Source organism: Xenopus tropicalis, chromosome 3, assembly GCF_000004195.4.
Source record: "Xenopus tropicalis strain Nigerian chromosome 3, UCB_Xtro_10.0, whole genome shotgun sequence".
In the NCBI taxonomy this organism is placed as follows: domain Eukaryota; kingdom Metazoa; phylum Chordata; class Amphibia; order Anura; family Pipidae; genus Xenopus; species Xenopus tropicalis.
In genome coordinates this window covers 59,888,051-59,912,154 of record NC_030679.2, presented here as the reverse complement: position 1 = coordinate 59,912,154, position 24,104 = coordinate 59,888,051, and the positions used below count along the sequence as shown (strand labels likewise).

Genomic DNA, 24,104 nt, shown 5'->3' with positions numbered 1-24,104 from the left:
AACTTTTGTTGGTGTCCCGAAAGAATTAAAAAAAAAAAAATACAGCACGGAGATTATTATAAAAAGATCAGTCTCCAGTAGCACTTGAGGAGAGATTTTGCTTCTCTGCAATTGTTTCATATTTTAGTTATATAGCTGGACCATTTCAAAAAGACCAAAATTTGCTTGTCTCCGGTGACACTCTGGATTGCAAAGGCAGAAAAATTAGGTTATGCAAACAAGCTATTCCACACATGCATATATATTCCTTATTAGTGTTTATCTTGTTGAATGCCACAGGTTGTATTAACAGTAACAAAAAAAGTTGTTTTTTTTTTTAAGTAATTAGAATGAAATGTACTGTTGCCCTGCACTAGTAAAATGTTGTGTGTTTGCTGCAGTAACACTACTATACACTGCTGTGTAGCCATGGGGGCAGCCATTCAAGCTGTAGAAAAGGCACAGGTTACGTTGCAGAGAACAAATAACCTCTGAAAAATGCAGTAGTGGTTCATCTGTTATCTGTTACATGTCTGTGTCTTTTCTTGAGCTTGAATGGCTCCCCTGTGGCTACACAGCAGCTTTATACCAGTTGTACCAGTGCAGGGCAGCAGTAAATTATATTCTAATTACTTTTGTAAACTTTAATTTTTTGGTGTTACCGTTCCTTTAGACTCATCCAGAATGCTTAGTTTTTTCCACTGAAAGCAGAGTAAACATAGGAGTAGTCCACATTATAAATATTATGTTATAATTAGACTGAAGCCACCCTTGAATTGTCAAATTATATTATGGGGGAAACATGCCTATGATAGTTGTTAGAAGGAGTCCATTATGCAGGTTGATTGTATGTGCAATGACACAAGGACCAAACATGGAGTAGCTTAAGGTCCCCATACAGATCGGGAGAATCCAGGGTAATTAGATCGTTTGGCCCTGGGGCCAAACGACTGAATTATAATGACAGGCATAGGTAAATTCGGTCCGGGGACCGCATCAACGAGCCGATGTCAATAATGCTTATGAGAAAGTACAAGATATGATGTGCATCAAGCAAGCTTTTAGCGAAATTCAAATAAAGACTGGCATTTGAATATGATATGCCTCTTTGGTCTGGCAAAGCACTTTTCTATTTTCATTAGGATTACTAGTGTCTGAATGGAGCCTAAAGATGAAAATAGATGACACCAGTTTTTTTTTCCTGCAATTTAACTAGTTAATCAACAAAATTATTTGTGCAATCTTAGGTGGGAAGATGTACTTGGCCATAGTATTAATATAACCTACTTGATGGGGTAATTTGGCTGTCACCACTGCTCATTATGAAGACAGTTTGCCAAAAATTAAGAATAGATAGTAGACATTTAAGGGAATTGTAGGCCACATTTCATCTGGTAATAACTAAGTACCGTTTAATTGCAGAGTTGGGCAGTTTGACCTGGGTGTTTTGCTGTTTTTGCACCCGCCCCAGTCAATATAACCACTTCATCTTCCACTTCCTTCTACTTCCCTTCTGCCCTGGTCCAGATGCGCAAGCACAATAGAGTGAAAAGCTGAACTTAGGCCCACAAAGTCTGCTTTTCACTCTACTGGTTGTGCTCACTGACCAGATTTTGAAGAAAAGAAAGAAGTGGAAGAATATCACACTGAGGGGGTTTCCAGTAATTTGCCACCCCCCAGTGATTATACATTTTCCTTTTAAAGATATTCCAGCTTATTTTTGGGGGCACTCTGGTTTCCAGTTTTTCCTCACCTGCTTTGATATATTTATTATGCTGACAAAATCAAAATCTGTATGAATCTTTCTATATATTCTATATAATAATATAATTCCTTCTACCTTTAGCTGCCGTGTCATCTTGCTGTGATGAAAACTTGACAGCCGCTGAAGGAATAGAAATTTGTCTACCTCTTTATAAGAATATGATTATGTTATATCTTCTGCTCAGCAGGTGAGAAAGGAAGGCCTTCAAATTTATTTTTTTTTTTTTTTTTAAATCCTTTGTTTTATGTTGGTTATATATGTGTGTTTAACCGGTTTACCCTGCATATGCAAAGGATCTGCACTGGCAGAACTAATTTATTTTCGTTCTGTGGGGCACAGTGACCATGGTGGTGGATGTTATACCCCACGGCCCCTGGTTCCCACAGACCAAGGAAGATTAAAGGATTTAACGGTATCGCAAAATTGCCTTTGCTTTTCCGGACATCTGTGAGACACAGGGACTGTGGTGGTGCCTACTACACCCCACAGTTCTTGTGCCCCACAGGCTAATAATGAGAAAAGGATTTAATTGTAAGTATCGCATAATCCCCTCTTCTGCTTAAGCTTTAAACTTGTTTGCATTTGTAACATGCAACATAATTGCTTCTAACTTTTACTGGAAAATAGGGCTTCTCTCTTTTCCTCAGCTTATGTTGAGATTGATTGTTTACCAAAGTGACCTGCAAGGGCTAGTGCTATTTTCCCTGCCAAACAGAGTACTTGGTGAAGAACCGTACCTACTAGAGGGTGTAATAATCTGGGGAATGCAAAGCAACAATGTCCCGAGAGAAGCAGATTGTATCGTAAAACATGCTAAGTTGTTAAAGGTCCCCACCAAAGATGTATCATCTGTTACTTTTTTTTTTTTTTTTTTTTTTCTTCTGCCAGGGCTTGTGCAGTGGTAAATAATAAATAGTAAAAGGTTATTTCTAAAAGTGGTAGGGATGACCCAAAGTAAAGATCAAACGAAATTATACAGGGGGAGCTTTTCAATTTATCCTTTTTGCTCAGATACAGACATCTCCTCCCCACTGGTTGATTTTCCTATAGAAACAAGCAGCCTTTTGTGTGCTGGAGTCACAAGTGTGCTATGTTTTATTGTCTGTTTTATTATATAATGATCATCCTTATGATGTTCACTTTTCCAATGCTTTTGAAATTGTATGTTATAAATCCATGTTCTATACTCCTGGTGATATGCTAGAGCCCGCCAAGTAAAGGCAGTTAAAAAATAAATGTAATAAACTGACTTGTGTTTCCTCTGTTAAGGCATGATGAAGCAGTTGAGCTATGTATGCAGCTTCTGCAGTCTTCTATGGGTAACACTGACATATTGGAAGCTTTATGCACTGTGTACTTGAAGATGGCACAAGTTGAGAAAGCTATGGATGTTTGGATCACTGCATTCAAAAATAACAAACAGAATCCTAAGGTTTTCTACTATACCTGCAAGTTCCTAGTTTCACATGTAAGTACGTCAGATATAAAGTTAAAATATTTGGTAATGATTACTATATTCTATTTGCTGACATATGTAGCTCTTTATAGAGTGCTGAATAGTAATAGCAGTTAATGCCCTGGTTAGAATCAAGCACATAACAGCAGCATTGTGGCTGAAGTGCTAAACATATTGTTTGAAATATATAATTCATTTTGCAACTGATATTTTAAATGCATATGTATTACTTTTGCAGAATCACCTACAACATATGCCCTCCATCATGAAAGATTTTGTTTTGTCATTCTTTGATACCTTTGATGAGGAACATAACCCTACATACCTCCTGAGGTACATTATATATTCTCTTATACACAGTTCACTTGTGGCTCAGAGTGGACATATTACAGACCTCCCCAAATAATTTCTTGAAATGCAACTACCTCCAAATTTCTCTTTCTAATGAAATGTATATCTTGGATGTATAAGTTACCCGGTATTTAATATGACCTAAATGTGAATCTACAGTTATTTTGCCATTAGAGCACTAATGAGGTAAAGCATTAGTGGCAGTGGAAGGTTGCAGTTTGTAACCTATTGCACCATCTATACGGTGGCCTATTTGGATAAAGTTAAAAGACATCTGTTGGTTAAAAAAAAAAATAATAATGGTAATTTCATACAGAATTATTGCATGCTGTCCAGTTATCATTCAGACTGCTGTAGGCCATTAGAAATACAGATATATCTACTGCAAATAAAAGAAGGGACAAAAAGGGCAGTCTCCTAAAGCCCAGATTTTAAAAACAACCCAAAGACTGCCCTAAAATTTCTGAACATTCACTTTTCTTACTTTTGTGTTTCTCTCCTCAGGTACCTCCTAAATTTTTCACTTCCTCTAAATTTCAAAGCTCCAGTAGTAAAGGCATCTTTTAATGGTTCAGCACTGCAAATTCCATACATCTGGCTTGTATTTTGGTGAGTGGTTTTTCATTTATAATGTTAAGAATGTATGCTTGTTAACTGAGCATTGTTTCAATTGCTGGGCAAAATTACATTTAACATTCCTACAGTTTTAGCAGTGGATGGCATCCAGACATTCAGCCAAAACTGCCATATACAATAACAAGTTTAAACAAAAGCACAGGTTTTATCTAGTAGACATTTACTATTGAACACTTCTTATATACAGTTTATGGCAGTCTGTTCACTCGAGCACTGCAGAGACTATAGAGGCTTATGAGGCAGCACTGGGAGCTGTAATGCAACAGGAGGTGCTCCAGAATCTTTGGATGGAGTAAGTATTTCATATAGCTACCAATTTTTATAATAAAAGGCAAGTGTCTGTGTGCAAATATGCCATGAGATTTAATGGATATCTTTTCTTTTCAGTTATCTTATTTTTACTAACAGAAAAATTATGGAAGCCAAAAATAAGGTTCAAGAAGCTAAACATTTTTCGGATTTAGTTAACAGATGTCTGATGACTGTTCCTACAAGGCATCTCATTCCTTTTAGCACATCAGATTACTGGACCAGCTATGAGTTCCATAATTCGGTAAGAGGTGTAAAGAAATGTACTACATTGACTTTGCTTAAAGCCCAGTTACTTTTTGAAAGAAACAACAGAATTCTTACACTCAGCCTGTATTTTCTGGCTTCCCTAACAACTTTGGTAGGACCTTGATAAAGCAACGTGCAATGGGAATAATATGCACATTTCTTAGTTTTTATTTCCGATGTGTATGTAGAAAATCCATTTTTTTTTTTTTTTTTTTAAATAAGCTGTTTTTGCCTTTTCCGTTGGCAGTCATTGTATCTGAGCATGGGTCCTGTGGCATCTCAGGTTTAATCTGCTGTTGCACTTCAGATGTAAATGTGTCATTGGTATAAATTTGCTCGGGACCTGGGGTGTTCCGGATAAGGGGTCTTTCCGTAATTTGGATCTCCTACCATAAGTCTAATAAAAAAATAATTTAAAAAGTAATTAAATCCAATAGGATTGTTTGGGCTCCAATAAGGATTAATTATATCTTAGTTGGGATCAAGTACAAGTTACTGTTTTATTATTACAGAGAAAAAGGAAATCATTTATAAAAATTAGAATAATTTGCTTATAATGGAGTCTATGGGAGATGGCCTTTCCGTAATTTGGAACTTTCTGGATAATGGGTTTCCGGATAAAGGGTCCAATACCTGTATTACAGGTATGAGATCTGTTATCTGGAAACCTGTAATCTCCAAATTATTTCCAAATTACAGGAAGCTATATCCCATAGACTCCATTTAATTAACTTTGTCAGAATTTTAAAACCCATTCCCCTTTTCTGTAATAAAACAGTACATTTTACTTCATTCCAGCTAAGATGTAGTTTAGCCTTATTGGAGGTAAAACCATCCTATTGGTTTAAATGATCTTTTAGTAGACTTAAGATATTGAGATCCATATTACGGAGAGACCCCTTATCCAGAAAACATCAGGTCCTGGGTATTCTGGATAACAGGTCCCATACCTGTATTAGTTTGTCTGACATAATATGCACAGAATCCTTAGCTCTGTATTAATGTACTTTTCTGGTTGGGTGTGCACAAAGTAATTTTTACTTTATCACTGGCTTGTGTTAGGGTGTTATGCTTAAATTATTTGCCCTGTCACTGGCCTGTATGTGTAAAGTACATAAAACTCTTCCTCACATTCCTAAGGCAGCAGTAGCATGTGAGATGACTCCTCCCCTGGGTAGGAAAAAGCCAAGCCACCACCCCCAAAATTTTGCCCTCACTAGGTAGGCAGCAGTGTCTTTTTCCTACCTGCAGGTCAGGATCACGTTGCCCTGTTTATTTGCCTGTTATAGCTCTGCCACAGAAGCCACTCAATATGATTGTGTTCCTTAGGGAGGCTCTTATATATATATATAATATATTTTCTTCTATGCCACCACAGGGATAGGCTTTGGATCTTATCTAGCAGACTGCAAACTTCCCCCTGTTTTCCCATCCTGGATTCTTGCGGTCTACCTCTTCTTGTGAGGTTACTCTAAAGGCTACAGGGTGCCGCTCAGATGATTGTTCTTTAAAAAGTTTAATGTGGTGGCTTACTACAAGATACACCTCCAATATCATATCATGCCTTTTAATTCTGTTGATGGTTACTCCTTCTGAATGCCCTTTAGGGCAGAATTGGGATGAATGCAAATGTGTGTTGTGCAGAATGCTAATGTCAGCTGTGCGCACATGCTCTGCCTGAGGCTCAAAACCATTTGGCAGGATACTTATAACTGTAATGCCCAGGGTAAGCTGCTGAAGGAGTGCAATGTCTGAGCATCAGGTAAGTTGTCTCGGCATCATGCACTTAAGCAAAGGTTTCCTAACAGAAGGAAAGGCCAGTACAACCTTGCTGTGGCTAAACAACTGTGCTGTATGCAGGGTAATTAATGCAGGACTGCCATATCCGGGCTAATTAAGCCAAAACCCTAGCTAGTTTCTACATTTGAACAAGTTCTGTGCTGCTGTGCTTAGGTGTTCACACCATATATTGCCTTCTATTTAGCATTACGTTTTTATATGATTGGCTAGACTACTACATAGGACTTGCAATACAAAATCACTGCTATTCAGCATTTTAATACTTTCTTTGCAATTTATCAGTGTTGCTGCTACTCTGCATTTTAATACCGTATGCATTCCTACAGTTCATCTTAGGGTCAGGCACATGCCTTAGCACTACAGTGGGATGCGCTTAAATTCAGTGAAATCTCGTTTTTGCATACATTTTTTTTGTGGGGTGGGGGGGGGGGGGGGATTCCACCAATATATATTGCATGATACATTACCCTGATTTTACTTTTGCATTTCTTCTAACCTGAGAATGTTAAACTTTTTAGTTTCAATACCATGCACATGCTTTAATTTTGAACCAGGTTTGAGCCCATCCTGATGCATATATAATGCATTTAAAAGAATAGCAAAAAAGGCAAAGTTGTTCTTGACCACTACATTTAAAACCATTAGGTGGGGGTGCAATGCCCTCCCCTTTAAGCAAAACAGGGATTGTTTGTCCATATATTGCAATATATTTTAAGCTGGCCAACTACGTTGGTCATCCCCTCTGGCCAGTCCTACACTTACGTAACTGATTCATTCAGAATTCTACTGCTTCAGTACACATTTAACAAAGGAACTTAGTTTTACCTGCAACTTGTTTTCAAGGTTAAAACCCCCAAATGGTTGCCCCTTTATTGGCCTATTGGGATCACCTGACTGTAGCTGGGAAGGGTGGGAGCTACAACATGGAGCTGGCCACTGCTCCTGTATAAACTAGCAAAAAAAAAAAAGGGAAAGTTGTACACTTAAAAGAATAGTGATACCTGTACCTCCTAAGGGTGATGTCCCACGGGGAGATTAGTCTCTGCTACGGTGTGCGATAATCTTCCTGAAATGCCTTTGCAACAGCAATAGAGTGACTCATCAGTGAAAAGGCTTAGTTTTTTCCAAAGTTGCGCAGTCGCGTTTCCTGCAGGAGGAACCCACTTGCAGTGTTTCTGTATTTCTTAAAATACTGTTAGTACATTTCAAATTATTTATCTTGGGGATACTACTGTTGTGTAGCTATAAGCACTGTTAAAGGGTACTGCTTCTATTGTGGGGCTGTTGGCCGTTGTTGTTGCTGTATAACTATAACTGGTGTGGCTATATTGCTGTTGCAGAATAACTTGTGTGCAGGCATAGTACTCTAGAGCATATGTTCTCTTGCATCATAATTTGATTATGGCATACTGTTGTAACCAGGCTTCTGCGGCATAGCAATTGACATATATTTCTTGGTAAACTTAGGACAGTTATATTTGCTGTTCTTCTTGCCCACTTATTTACTGCTTTGGAATTCTCCCTTTACTGCTGACTTGAGGGAAAACCAGAATTTATACTTCTATAAATTCATTTTCCCTCAGTCCCAAAGACAGCACAACTTTCCATCCCTATATATTGAAATTGCACTGTTAGGTAAATCACTGCTGGCTTCCTAGTGGGGTAGGGTTTTTTGGGATGAGGTCAAAATTTTGGGACATTTTATTTACACTGAAAAAAAAAATTTAGTTGGTGTTTTATTGAAATTTGGGGGGCAGTGTTTTTTTTTCCTTTGGGACTGAGGGAAAATGGATTTACTGTAAGTATGAATTCTGTCTTTTCACTGCATTATTTGTTTATGTGGGGTAACATGTACAAAATGTGTTTATAATTGCTTGCATTAGCAAGAAAGTGTACCATTAAAGGGAAAATGTTTATTTTATGCTTTAAGTTGCAACTGCCATACATCCTTTGTAAGGCAAAAAGTGAAGACATATTTTAGACATATTCTAGATATAGGGATAGAAATATTTAGGAAGTGATAATCCTATTTAAAATAACTGCCCTTTTTAATTTACAGTAGTAAATTTTGTTTCTCATTATTCTTTTACCTTATGCAGGTTATTTGCTTTTACTTGAGTTGTATCCCAAAGGCGCAGCATTCAAAAATTTTGGATCAACTTTTAACCATGATGCCTACAAATCTTGGACTTGCTCTCAGGTCAGCTTTTGTTTACTTGTGTAAATGACTCTTCCTATATAAAATGTGTTAGATTGAAAAAAGGGGGCAGGGTATGAATGTATAAAGATGCATAAAGATAAACTGAGAGATCATAGATTAATTTAATATAATTCATGGTATGTAATAAGTCCCACAGTTGCAGTCTTTTTACATTTCACATATTGACAGAATTAATGTAATTCTTTCTGCAAATTCAAGGCGTTGGATTTTGGATTTGTCAGCATAATTTTACTTGGTACAGGAGAGTATATATTGCTGGTTTAGCTTTATGGTATCTTTCTTCTCTGGTTATAGTTCATTCTTTGTGGGCGCTAGCCCTAACTTACAGATCAGTACTTAACTTTGCGTTGCAATTTCAGTTATTCCGTTTACATAGCTACCATAAGCGGAACATATTTACCTGAACTGTATAAATAATTCTGTATCTTTATCACCATTAATTTATTCTAGATTCTGTTTTCCTTTTTGGCAAGTAGGCCAACTTATTAAGTGTGTTCAGTGCTATAATATTTTTGGCACAACCAATTGTCATTTACCTTTTCAGGGTACTAAAACAAGAATTGGAGGAGAACAATAATGAGAATGTGAAAATGCAATCCAAGATGTTTACATATAATTTCCCAATGTGCCTGCCCATCTGGAAAATGTAATGTACAAATTCCTTGTTTTGTTGTTCTTCATTAACTATTTAGCATGCAGGTAATGATCTCTAAACTGTTTGTGTGGGAAGAGTGCAAGTATGTATCATGCTGTTGATTTCTGAATGTTTCTCAGACAGTGGGGCAATTGCCTAACATCTTCAAGAATAACGGGAAAGTCTATTCATACAGTTTTATGGTTACCCTTCTGCTATGTTTTCCTTCCCAGCAGTTAATTTACAAAATGAAATGTCATTAAAGAAATGCTCAGACACTCGCACAAACCCCTTGATGTGTTTATTTTCTTTTATTAATAGAGCCATTGCTGTGGAAACTTTTCTAAAAGAACCCAAAGAGGTGAGATGATTTGTTTCTGCATCCTAAAGAAGCAGCTTGCCTGTTTCAGGACTTTGAAGTAGATGACAATCACTTTGTCTTAATCTACTTGGAGAATATGAAAACTCAGGGTACTGCCTAGCAAGGAGGCAAGACTCATGGACTAACCATTGACAATAGGATATGATCAAGGCTAAAAGTGAATTCTCCTTGATCTCATGATATTTTCTCACTCTGGCGTTAACAAGTCTGTGCTACAAGCTATTCACCTGTATGTTTTACTTTTAAATTGCTTTGGCACCCTAACAATTACTGGGGGAAAAAGGTTTTGACACCCTAAATTGATTAAGCTATAAACTCATATAAACAAAAAAACTATGTTGCTTTATAATCATTTTAAAAGTCCATCACCCCATAGTATATATTCATTAGATCTAAGTGTGTGTGTGGGTATATATATATATATATATATATATATCTCTGAAATGCACTATATTTTACAGGTCCACCATCTCTATCAAAGAGCCCTGCAGAAGATGCCTCTATGTGCTGCCCTATGGAAAGATGTAATGTCTTTGCTTGTTCTTTGTTTTTGGTTATGGGGGGGAGGTTCTTTGCCATGTCCAATAATGAGGTGAATTTCAAATTAAGTGTTAATAATATATTGCATCCCCCTCTTTTTCAGCAACTCTTGTTTGAAGCATCAGGAGGAGGTAAAACAGATAACCTGAGAAAACTAGTTTCCAAGTGCCAAGAGGTTGGAGTCAGCCTAGATGAGCTCTTAAATATAAACACAGAAAGCAGGAGTCGCTGAACAATGTGCAGTCAGGCCAAAGTCTTATTTTTAAATGCCAGATTGATAAGGATTAGCATCCCAAGTGTTTGCAAGGCAGTACTGCCACGGCTCAAGGGTGTTATGGTAACCCAGAATATAGATACTGCCATGTTCAAACTGGAGAAATGAATTCGGCCTGCTTCTGGGCCCAACAAGATTCTTTGCATCATATACGTAAGTATAGTTCATCAGTGACTGCTGTTTTATTGTTTCTGTCTGTGTTTATTCTCCTCCCTACCCCATCCATTTATTTTGAAAAAACCCCTTTTGTTGTGCTGTTCCTAACTTGCTTGACTCTCTCTCACTGATGCCTGTGAGACCCCTGTGTCTGGTGTAAATTACAGAGCCTGCTGTTTACACTACAAGAGCAATCAGTCTCTCATTCAAAATGATTCAGAATTTGGTCAGTTCACATTTTAAAAACAACAAGGGCGGGATATTAAACATACATTACTATCATTGTAGATAAAGTAAAGAGCAGCAGGTCGGAAGCGAAACCTCTCTGCTAAGGCCGTCCGTCTGCTAATTGCACTTGAGGGTTGTTTTTTTCCCCATCCCTATTTATTTTATTTTGTTTCACATTTCTACATTTTGGACTCAGCTGAGACTGTTAAACTTGAAGATATTGCAAATGCTAGTGCATCAGAACTGAAGAGTGGTCAATTACAATGTGCAATTATTTTCTTTGTCAAGTTTAATTTATAATAAAGTTTAACAGTTTAAAGTACAGTATATAATGAAAATGTTTTGTATTATAATACTACCGTGTGTAGTATTAAAACTGTTTATACAATATTTTAAATATAACTACTTAAAAAAAAAAAAAAAAGTTGTGGTGCGTGGTTTTTTTTGTGTTTACATATAAGGTGTGGTTAATTCATAGGCATGTGACACTTCTGCACTAATCCTTTTAGTTTTATACCAGCTCATTCCAGTCTCTGCTTTGAAATTCATGGTCATGTGATGTTTGTGTGATGTTATGCTGTAAAAGTCAAAACCAAAGATATGGAGTATTCTTGGCTTTTGACTAAAAGAACATGGCTTGAAGTACATGACTGAATACAAATAGACCCCAATATATAGCCGGCCAAATACCCAGCAAGTAAATAACCATACCTGTGGGTATTTTACTCCTCTTACTTGAATACGTTACTAATGTATTTATGATTTTAATAGGGTGGATCATGATTGTAATAGTTGATGATAGAAATTTACAGTATGTCTGGTAAAAAAAAAATGGTTGCAAGTTGCTTTAATATTAAATGCAATAAACTGTGGAGGAAAAAGCAAACAGTCTAAGGCAGTGCTGTCCAGCTTCTGTGGTTCAGAGGGCTAGAATTTTTCTGGCCTACATGGTGGAGGGCCGATAATGGAAGCCAGACTTGACCACTCCTGTTTTTTTTTTGTTTTTTTTTTAAACTGCACCCGCTTCAGACCACACCCATGTTATCACAAGAGCTTTAAAGACCATACCCACATTAATGGGGTGGTAGCACAGCAAAAACCCAAATGGTTGGTGCTCACTTTTCATTCATATGTGAAAGAATTGTATTATGTCATTAAGACACACCCTTAAATCCATACGCCGCCTCCTCCTCCCCTGTGGATAGCACAGCAACCCCCAGCACATAATTACACACATTAGGGACCGTATAATGACTATTTCCAAATGCTAAAAAACCTCCAGAACAAACCCCTGCAAGGTTTGCCTGCCCTGTGCTGCCTGTGACAGGTGAAGTATGGCACACACAAGCAGCATAGGGCAGACAGATTATAGCACACACAGGCAGGGTAGGGCAGGCAGTGTACTGCCTGGCCTGTGTGTGACATACTCTGCCTGCCCAATGCTGCCTGTGTGTACCATACACCCAGGCAGCATAAAGCAGGCAGTAAATACAGTGATACAATACTGGCACTGCTCTTAAAGTCTGAGGTTTGAACAGGAACAATGTGAGCTTGTGCAGTCTGAGACTGAAGTTGAACAATGTGGGGGGTGAACAATGCAGGGATTAAAAGGTGTGAACAGTACAGGCGGTTACATGTTTAAACCATACTGGGGTTTACAGCCTGAATCTGAGGTGTGAACAATGCAGTTAATCTTGCTGCTGGTACCATTTAAAGCTTACACAAATGTAAGCGGTCACAGCAGGCAGACAGGTGGGAGGCCACACAAAGGGGCGCCGTGGGCCGCCAGTTGGACAGCACTGGTGTGCACATGCCCCTTTTCATTTATGTAGGGTCAGTTGTCGCATTACATGAAAGACTTGTGCTAACTAATTCTAACTGGTAACATCTTTGACATTTATAGCTAATTCTGCTATATGACTAATGGAACACATGGGGTTTTACTTGTAGATCAAAACAAATTGTTTATTGGTTGTTATGGGCAGCATCTCTGTGCAATTGTAGCACTTGTGTTTGTACATCCACCTGGTTTCCTATTGTCATATCCATTTAGGTGCAATCAGCTAATTGATGACTCAAGTCCTAGTTGTTCCTGTTAAAAAAAACATGCAGACAGCTCAAAATATTGTCCATTTTATTAGGTCCTAACTAACCAGCCTGCATGCATGAGTGTGTGGGAGGGAACTGGAGTATCCAGAGGAAGCTCACATGGCTACACAGCAGGATATATATAAACTCTAGTAGTTATTCTGAAAAAACAACTTTTGCCGGTGTAGGGCAGCAGTACATTATAATTTAGCTTATTTGAAATATTTTCATTTTTTGTGTTACTGTTGCTTTAACTAGATATCCAGACGCACATAAATATTGTACTCTGGTTTGGACGAAAGATAGCAGGCCACATTTTATATTGCCACATTTCTATAATGTTCTGGTCAGTGTTTAGAACAGCGGTTCCAGGAAATACAATGTTTGTTTTCCGGGGAACTCCTTACCATTTCTCACTACATCCAGGACTTAATCGTTGGGATTTCCCGGAATTCCAGGAACAGACCCAAGCATCTTTCATGTAGCCCCTTTTTATACAATGGAACATTTAGTGAGGGAGGAAGCAGCTTTTAAGCCCTTTCAGTACAAAGTTTGGAAGTCTAAGCTTTGGTGCTGCAACTCTCTTAAATGTATCGCTTGTAACTCCTAATTTATATGAACTGTAATTGGTTACAGGTGAGCATATACTATGAAATGTAGTGAATGTTTTTACTATGACAGCTTTCCACACTTGTTTTAAAGTAATCCCTGAAATGCATTTCAAAGGTGGAAATGCATCAAACAGAATTGGAAATGGGTTCTACTACCCAGGGAATAAAGTTGAATGTCTGTGAATTATGCTGATATCATGTGAAGCCCTTCAACTTATATGTTTTTAAGGCTAACGTGCTACATTGCTTCCACTGGGTAGCATTTTTGGTATGTCTTAGGTATTGCTTCTATATAGTAGAATTCGTAGCCTGTGTGTTTTAAGCAGTGCTCCATTTGCAGAGTTCGGAGTTTGTCACAGACTATAAGGCCACTGCCACACAGGGCGGATTCTCGGCCTGTGGGTAAACACAGACCGGGAATCCTCACCTACATTCAAAAAAAGAATTTGGCTGTGCCTGCACCCGGAGCCATTGCAAAGTTCAGTGGGACTCACCTATGCAGTGTCTGCAGAATTCCTCTGCTGTGCCTGCATCTGGGCCAGTGCAATAGCACAACCAAAAGCTTTTTTTTTTTTTTTTTTGAGAGTAGGGGTGGATTATTGGTCCATGTTTATCCGCAGGCCGAGAATGTGGCACTGGCCTTAATTGCACACAATTGGGCAATGCCGGTCACACTAAAAGAGCACAAAAAGTTCACATAAGAATATGAAATGTATTCAATACTAAATTTTGCAAAATGTGAAATTGGGGGGGGGGGGGGGGGGGGGGGGGGGGGGGCCGGGGGGGGGGCCACCACACCACACCACACCACACCACACCACACCACACCACACCACACGGAAACATACAAGATGTCTACTGTATTTCAAATGGAATCAGGAGAATCATTTCATTGACGATATTCTGCTGGCTTACCAGCTGATGAAAGTTCTGACATGTGAGGACACAAGAACTTACCCCTTATTAATACATTTGTTGATGTCCATAAAGAAGCATTAAGGTAAGTGTATTGGGTTGGGTTCAGTACTACGTATAGACCTATGCACAAAGTTAGATTTAAAGGTAGATATAGCTGATCATCAGGAAAGTGATAAGTGCACAAAAGCATCAGGGAAAGTAGGCAGAGTAGTGCAAATCATCCTTTGCTCATTATGCAAGTTGTAACTGGTAAATTGGTCCTCCTAGATCAGGGGTGTCAAACTCAAGCACATAAGGGGGCCGAAATCTAAAACACAGGCTAAGTCACGGGCCAAATGTTTTATTAATATACTTAGTAAGATACTAAGGGGTATATTTATCACAATGTGTAAAAAGTGGAGTAAGACATTACCGGTAATGTTGCTCATAGCAGCCAATAGATGCTTTGCTACTGTTGAAATCTGATTACTGACTGGATGCCTTGGGCAACATTACTGGTAATGCTTCACTCTACTTTTTACACAGCATGATAAATATACCCCTTAGTCTTAGTTACTATGTGAGGAAAATGGAAATTGATCAGGCTGGATGGTCAGACACTCACCAAGGGCCACATAAAACAGCCAGGTGGGCCAGATTTGGCCCCCGGGCCTTGTGTTTGACATATATGTCCTAGATAGAGAGCGTAGACATTCGGAAGCTCTGAACAAATTGCCTTGTTAGGCTAATGTAACCACGGGGAGATAAATCTCTACGATTTTTTAAAAAGCGAGTTCCAGCGACAAGTCGCTTGTCTATTCCTAATGAGCAGTTACTAGAGATTTCAACAACGGAGAGATTCTATTTCCCACAAATCATATTCCCTGGTGTAATTAGGAACATGCCTATGATTAAGTGCGGGTACACACGAAACGCGTCAGGCGTTCTGGGTTTTTAAGGATGTAAATAAAGTTTGAGTTTTATTAATTTTCTGGCTGACCATGGTGCTTTGCGAGCCGCTTTCTTCAGAGATTTGAGTTTGCTCCCTTGGGCTATGGGTTCGGGGCTCCAAGCACCCAAACCAAATTTCGGCATCGGTGAGTGTGTGTATATTTATGTGATCTTCACTGCATGTGTACTAGCATTTGAAATATTTGGCGAGGGACCTGGGGTATATACACCCAGTTCAACACCTGTTTTAGGTAAAGATTTTTGTCTTTAATTTTGACCCCTTTTATAAATTCTTTAACTAAACTGTGTTAACACACTATATATATATATATATATATATATATATATATATATATATATATATAGACTAAATTGGGTGTATTCTTTGAATAATTAGGAACACCCATGATTATAAGGATATAACCAAATCTCACACTAATTGACTTTCAGTTTAGGGTTGCTACACCATGTGGGACCCACAAGTCATCTTGGAATCAGATTTAATGGAGTGTTTGCTTACAATCAGTCCCTGAAGCAACAGAAAATATAATCTAGGGATGCAACTGATCCCATATAGTATTGTAGCATAAAGAGACCGAAAAGATGTGGTTCATAGAGCAGACAACCTGCAATATACTAGAATATAAATGTCACAATATAAGGCTGACTAATAAGGGCCAAGGGCACACTGAGCATGTGAGTGTCACTGACAGTTCTAACAGATTCCAGTATGGTGACCCGCTATGACAACTTTGAAGGCTTAGATCATTACTATAGAAATGCTAAACCTTTAAGCTGGTGCAATATACTGTATAAAACTATATAAAAACTGGAATTTCTAGCCATGTCCATTTTTAGGGTTTAGTTCTCCTTTAAACAGGTGCCCAATAAATGCTTTCTACTGGTTTTTTTTGCTATGGGTAACTGCACCTGGGAAAAACTTGTGGTTCCTCTGTGTCTTTTCCCTAGGGCTAAAATTGCCTTCCATTCTCTAGGTGCAAAACACTTATGCATATGCAAAATAATTCTTGCATCCTTAAATCACATCTTCTTTTAACGCATGATAAGAAGAGCTGTTAAGTGTTTATATTGTTTGTGTTTATGTTCTACTGTTCCTGAATCCAATTGCATCTCTAATTTGCTACCTAACCACTTGCAGATATAGTACTTGGAGGGGGTAGATGTTTTGGAAACATAAAGGAGAATGTGCACAAAACTAGGACTGCATTTTAATGATATCACTATGTTATTATTATTTGTATTGCTATGTTCGCTGTTTCCTGTGGATTAGTTCTAATTCTTTCCAATTCAACCACAATGATTTAATTTTAGTATTTGTATTGTTGTAACAGAGTGATGTTTCCTTGCAATGGTAATGTGCTTTGCTTTGGGCCAAGACAGGGACAGTGGAGGTTCCTGCTATTTCACTATTGGGACAAAATATAAATAATTAAAACAATGCGATATTAATGTGTTTAACTATTTACATACCTTAGATTTGGCATTGTGTGTTCCTGTTGGTGTAATTCCACATCAGCAGAAAAGGTTACAAATGAGAAAATTGGCTCCTGAGTACTAGAGTTTTAATGAGAACCCATAGTGATTACACTTGTATGTTGGCAAGTGCTGGTGTGCGCTTATGTATCTAATCTATCTATGTATGCTGGTGTATCTGTGAGTGTTTGATGTAACGCAGGACAGCTGATTAGCTTTGTTTAATGAACTGCATGAAAAAAAAAATTGACTGGGCAATGGGTTTCTGTTTAACTCCTAAGTGCACATTTGCCCACTGTTAGTTAATAAGCCCAAATGACAGAAAATAAACTATAGCAGACAATAAGATGTATACTTTTAAACAGGTGACCAGTAAAAGCTACCTGCTGGTTTGTTGCTCTAGGTTACTGCACCTGGGCAAACTTAGCAGGGGTCATTTATGACAGCAAAAACAGAATACAATTTCAAGCTGCAAATCAGACACAATAGCAATGCTGGCATAATTTTCAGCATTTGATGTGTGAATGACATTTGCACCCTATTCTTTCCACTGAATTTAAGATGGACAGCAGGAAGGACTCTGCACTGCTGAACACAACTATATCGAAATGCAAGGAACACATTTTAAGTACCTTTAATGAATGGTATTTTTTGCATAACTGTCTGCAACTGTCTTTTATTATATAGCCCAGTTAAATCATCAGTTCATTCACTGCCGGACAATTTCCCCGGAATGTCTGCAGAAATGGTAAGCTGTTTTGTCCCTATTCATTTTCAATAGACCCTGTGAGTGGGCCAAGAAGCAAGGCATTTTTTGTTTGTTTTTGTACTATTTTTCTAAACATATTTTCACTCATTGAGAGATAAGTTGGAGCTTCTACTATCTCAGATAGGTACCTGGATCATCTGGAACTGTCTTGATTTAGCTCTGTGATACTTATATTTCTTTTAGATAACTAATAGCTTTCCAGTGTACTAAAAATGTCAAACATTGTAAAAGAAATACAATTCCACCAGGTACCACTTTTACGCGTTTTTTCTTCCACCGGAACTTATGGGAAATAACAGCGTAATATCCGGTGTAATATCCGGCGTTCAGATGGCGATCTTTTCCATTTATTTTACACAGCTTTTTACTCCGTTTTTCGGTGAATTAGTTTTACACAGCATAATAAATACGCTCCTATGTGTAGATAGATAGACAGATATTCTAGTTATTCCAATATATCTACCTAAGATGATACATGACTACCAAGCACATTTACTATTCGGAGTTTAGTTGTGGTTTAAAAAAAACTCTAAAACCACTAAAATCCAAATGTGCATAACTCTGCGTAAGCATTTTCGTGATATTTGTAATCTTCAGAAATTTTTTGGATCCAATCCGAATTTATCCCATTCGGGATTTGAACTCGCGTTTTCATGAATGTGCCCCATACAGTTAAAAGGATGTATTTCTAAAATACTGATCAGGATTAAAGACTTCTGTTGCAAATACCACCCAGGATATCTGTCAAATTTTGGGAATTATTTGTGCCAGTTTGCTCATTTGTGAGATATTTCCAAAACATTACAAATCTATTTTTCTCATAGGAAATGCCAATTTTTATTACCAGTATTTTGGATCCTTTGAAATTTGTTTTATGTGCATACACAATACACATTCTAGAGTAAATTGTAAAGGTATTCTTTGTAAAATACCTTAGAATTTAGCTGACTTCTGACTACCTGAAGATGATGATGAAGTTGAAAGACATCTGGAATCTGCAGACAGTAACTTGGAAGTGTAAAGATGTTAGCTGAATAAGTAATTGAGCCTTAGGGCATAAAACCAAGAATTTTGATAGGGCTGAATAAAACCATTATCTCCTGGCGCACAATTCCAAACGTTGTCATGGAACATTAGCCTTTTCATCTGCGCTTATACTTTTACAGGACTGTTTTTCGCAGCATTAAAAGTCTCTTTGGAAACTAAAAACTACATTTAACAACTAAGTTACCATTTAAAATATGATGGAGCCTTCTGGCAAGGCGTAAGCAGCAGCCAAAAGCACACTGTCAATAGGAAAGTATTCTACCATTTACTTAGACTGTTTCTGTTTCCCAAAAGAATGGAATGTTTTAACAAACCTTTTAAATTTCTGCTAAGTGTAGGATCTTAAAAAATGTTAGATGCAGCAAACATATTCCAATACATGAAGTTGTAGAACATTTGCTGGAAACACAATGCTGTTTTGCACACAGTTTTTTTTGCATCTGCAAATACACTGATAGCAAGTATTATACATCTGTCAAAGATATAAGGAAAAAGTGTGGATTCATTATGGTGACTGAACCTCCTTATAATGAGAGCAGCTTTTTCTCCATACTCATTGCTTTTTCACATTTATGGAACAAAATTGGTTCCATCTGTGACTCTGATCTGATGACATGGACAGCTGTCAATTTAGTGCTGAAACTGAACTAAGAACAAATTCTTTAAAGATGACCCAATACCTTAAAGTACATATGGTAATGATTTTGCTGCACATGCAAAAGGAACCTTTCTCTTAGCTCTTTTGTATTTACTAGGTAACTGGATAAGCTAATGAGAACTCCTTCTATTAGTTAATAGTTGCTATTGTTGGAGCTAGTGTAAGCCTAATATATAATAAAACGTTTTTCTAATTGTATGTGACTTAGGTGTGATGAATGGTGATAATATTTTGCCCCAGAACAAATGTCAGAGCTGGCTTACTAAACTGCAATCAATTTTGTCATTACAAATTATTTGGAATATGTTTTCACTTATATATCGTATCTACCCTACATAAGCTGTGCCAGAATTATTGCCAAATAATGCCAAAATTCATGCCAATTTCTATTGCCACCTAGAAAGTGAAAAAATACAAAAATTGTCCATTTGAGCAGTAAAATTGGGGAATAATTCTGCTAATAAATGTGAATAGTAAATTCATTGGCATAAATCATAAGAAATAATGACAAAATTATCTGCTTAAATAAAAAAACTGCAAGAAAACTTGTGCATATTTTCTAGCGAATGCTAGCCTATTTAAGAAATTAAGGCAACATAATATTCTCACGTGGGTTTTGTTGCACGTTGGTGAGAATCACATTGTTCCATTTATTTTCAATGAGGCTAAAAAAACTGAATAATTTAATAAACTGGGAAAATAAAGTTGTTAGAGACAGTTCTCATTGACATCTATTGAACCTCACCAGCTTTTACTTGACAAATTTTTTCTGGTGACTTTTTTCAGATTTTTTCTTTAATAATAAGTAAACTCTGTCAGGTACTAAATTGATTTCATTTATACAGGAGAGTCTAGTTTCTAGTATATCATATACATTCAAAATGGCAGAAAGTAATATTTACACATAACCGAATCAAACTTGCCTTTTCATTCACCATAAAGATCTACAGAAACTGAAATTCGGAAGATTTAAAGCTTTTTGTAAGGTTGACTGTGGTACAGGAAAAAAGAGTTTGATCTTTCACCATAGAAGAAAAAACAATGCACTTTGGTCTATGTGGTCTTAGTACAATCCCATATACAGAGTACAAAGTATTCAGGTGTGGTATATGGGGACAATAATTTGGGAGCCTTTCACTAGGGTCTATGGGCCTCTAACTGTACTTCTAGTTGTCATAACTATAACTGCCAGTATAAGTAGAGGAAATTGTCAGAGCAATGCAAACTTTATGTTCCAGTTACCACCAGGGCTGTGTACAGTGGATAAAAATCTTGAAATCAAATGAGAGGAGAGATCCCAGCAGCCTAAGCATAATCTGCACACTATAGAAAATATTGATATCTCAAACTTTCTGGAAAGTAGATATGGTTAAGTAGGTGCACATTCACCATGTTCCACTCCTTTGTCCAGGGGAAACCTGCCAGTAACAAGGTATCCCTCTGTCAGTCTATTAACCTGTAGTCACTGCATATTCTGCTACAATGTCAGGCCATAGTGGGTACATTTTAGCTGTGCAGATGTAGCTTTGCCGTACACTTGATCTGGTGGCTAGTAATTGATTTAGTTACTAGAGAACATTCATGAGCATGTTTAACTTCTTCTTATTAAGCATCCAAATCTGCACTTTTATAATTAGATTTTTTTAGATTTTTTTTCACAGACTTATCTGATTTTTTATTTTTATTGTAAACACAGCCTGAAAACAATCAAGTAATAGCTATTTGACCAAAACTATAAAATCATAATTCAAAGGTACATGTAGATTTTCATTAAATTAAGCATAAAAATTAAGCCCACTACTAAAAGTTATGTTATTGAGATTTATGTTATTGCAACAAATAATGCCCCAATGGATTGTGTAGTTCCAATGGTCTTATGATATTTTCATCGAGAAATTCATACCAAAAAACTTCAACAGTTGTGCTCCCGACACCTTTATTAAAACAGGGCAACTGGTAGAGGCATTATAGCCAATATAGGCTGCCACAGATGTATGTAGCAATAATATAGCAATAACATGTAGCCGTAAGTACAGAACTATAAAACCACTGTGAATAAAGTCTGTCGTGCATTCACATTTCTCCTCCTTTTAAACCTACAGAAAAAGAACTGGGTTAATTCAGTCTCTCGTACAGCTTGAATATGAATTACTAAAAGTCTACTGTGTCGAAATTCCCAGAAATATTAAATAATGAACTGAAGCAGAAATATAATCTTGGAAACACGACAGTTATTTTTGGGGCTGGTGTGTGCTGTTTTACTGAAAAGATTCTAAAAAGAGTGTCAGAGAAAAAATATTGATAATGTAAATAAAAAAAGATTAAAGCGATCCAGATATTCATGAGGTGATGCAGAAAAATTGCCAAGTATAAAGTATGTGTAATTCATCTACTCAACGTTTTACATAAGATTTCCCTGTGGGAACATATGCATAATTGCTAGAATTATTCTGTTGCATTTTACCTTATCTGAATAATTATATGAGCAGTTCCTATCATTTTAGGAACATTAATATTGAGAATTTGAGAAACCTTATCTCTGTAGCCAGGATCTTTTAGTAGCACAGGCAGCAAAGCTGCATTCCATGGTGTGTGTGTATATATATATATATATATATATATATATATATATATATATATATATATATATATATATATATATATATATATATATATATATATATATATATATATATATATATATATATATATATATATTTAGCATGAAATAATCCATGGCCGGCACACCCTTAAAATTCAAAAAACATTTTTTATTGAAAACTCATTGTTTAAAAACCAACGTTTCGGTCCTCATTAGGACCTTTATCATCCTTGATAAAGGTCCTAAATGAGGACCGAAACGTTGGTTTTTAAACAATGAGTTTTCGATAAAAAATTTTTTTTGAATTTTAAGGGTGTGCCGGCCATGGATTATTTCATGCTAAATACTCAGATTTTGGCTGTGCACCCCACAGAATACTAAAGCCTTGGAGTGCAGACACCATCAGGACTGATATATATATATATATATAGTCTTGCAAAGAATCGCAATCACCAGTATCGGGCACAGGCTGGGTGCTGACAAAAATAATACATCAAACTCAACAGTAGAAAGCACTCACAGCTACAGCATCAATCAGGTCAGTGATTTATTTCAGCATACCATCTATGCGTTTCGATCACCACAGGATCGTCATCCTGATGACGATCCTGTGGTGATCGAAACGCGTAGATGGTATGCTGAAATAAATCACTGACCTGATTGATGCTGTAGCTGTGAGTGCTTTCTACTGTTGAGTTTGATATATATATATATATATATATATAACACTTTTTTTTGGGCTATGTCATTGCGAAGGAGCAGTGGATGCCAGGGTTATTCTCAATATATTTTTTCTCCTCAGATCTTGTGTTAACAAGGGTGTCTAGAAGTTCTCGGCACATGAAGCAGACTCTAATATTTCCTTTACTGTGATTGGCCAGGTAGAAAAAGAAGCACAAATGAAGCACTGTAGTAGAGAGTTTGTAAATTAAAATGAGAAGCTCAAATGTGGGGGAATATTTGGCATAAGTTAAAAAAAAAATTTTTGTATTTTTTTTTCCATTCTCACTGTGGTCCACTTCCAGCTCTTGTTTTCTATTTGGTCTGTATTTGCACTGGCACCAGAAGTTACAGGTAAAGTATCTAAGGATTTTGCTTGGCACCTAAAACTCATGGCATAGTCAGAATTAAAGGGAACGTGTGAAATAACTAAACCAATAACAATCCATGCAGATGGCAACGCAATCTATGATTTATTAAAATTAAAAATGTATTTGAATTTTCATACAGAGAAAAAAGAAAAGTAATAATGGTGAAACTATTATTAAGTTGCCATTTGTAAGTGTTAATAATTTGAGCTGCTGGGAATTATTTTTATTTTTTTGGATGTGCTTTTTTTATATACTTTTTGAATTTGACTTTTTACATGAATTCAAGATTTTTTGCAGCAAAAATCGGACAAGAATTTGTGTTTCCAAGAACTCAAATTTTCAAGATTTATGTAGTGGGGAAAAAAAATAATTAAAGAAATCGCCATTTCAAAGTTGGTGAGTTCATATAGAAGTGAATAGGAGCCGTAAGAACAAAGTTAAAGCTATTTTTCAATTCAAGTTTTTGAGATTGATTTGAAATTTGACTCATTGAAAGTGATAGTAGCATGTTCTGTCACTGCATTCCAGTTGTTTTTTTTTTCCACATTTTATTGTGATCATTTGTGTTTTTGTAAATAAAAAAGTGCACATTCAAGGTTTTCAAGTTTTGTAATTTTTTCAAATTAGAAGACAAAAAACCTAAATTTGGCTGTTGATAATTTTTCCCTTATATCTTTGAGCTCTTTTGCCCCTTTTTCAAGTGAAAATGTCTAATGCATTATATAATAATATGGCTTTTGTTAAACTATTAAGTGGTGGGTTAAACCAATATAGTCATTTGGGTTTGGTAAACCGGAGAATGGATTTAGGTTCCTTTGTTCTTTAGATATAATAAGGTTTTTTTTTTATAGATCCAACACCTCCCACTTTTTTAATGTTTAAATGTATTTTTCTACATTATTATAATGCATGAGAA

At 36.7% G+C, this 24,104-nt stretch overlaps 1 protein-coding gene across 1 annotated transcript in view; it reads left to right on the top strand.

Annotated features, from left to right (window-relative positions):
- Nucleotides 1–11,385, top strand: part of zfc3h1 (zinc finger, C3H1-type containing) — a 47,271-nt gene extending 35,886 nt beyond the window's left edge. The window contains exons 25-35 of the mRNA XM_004912949.4: nt 1,826–1,931; nt 3,014–3,212; nt 3,439–3,533; nt 4,056–4,160; nt 4,375–4,479; nt 4,575–4,740; nt 8,645–8,745; nt 9,311–9,412; nt 9,722–9,761; nt 10,244–10,306; nt 10,426–11,385. Coding sequence (XP_004913006.2) covers nt 1,826–1,931; nt 3,014–3,212; nt 3,439–3,533; nt 4,056–4,160; nt 4,375–4,479; nt 4,575–4,740; nt 8,645–8,745; nt 9,311–9,412; nt 9,722–9,761; nt 10,244–10,306; nt 10,426–10,554 — 1,211 coding nt within the window. The 3' untranslated portion in view covers nt 10,555–11,385. The remainder of the gene's footprint in view (nt 1–1,825; nt 1,932–3,013; nt 3,213–3,438; nt 3,534–4,055; nt 4,161–4,374; nt 4,480–4,574; nt 4,741–8,644; nt 8,746–9,310; nt 9,413–9,721; nt 9,762–10,243; nt 10,307–10,425) is intronic.
- The last annotated feature ends 12,719 nt before the right edge of the window (nt 11,386–24,104 follow it).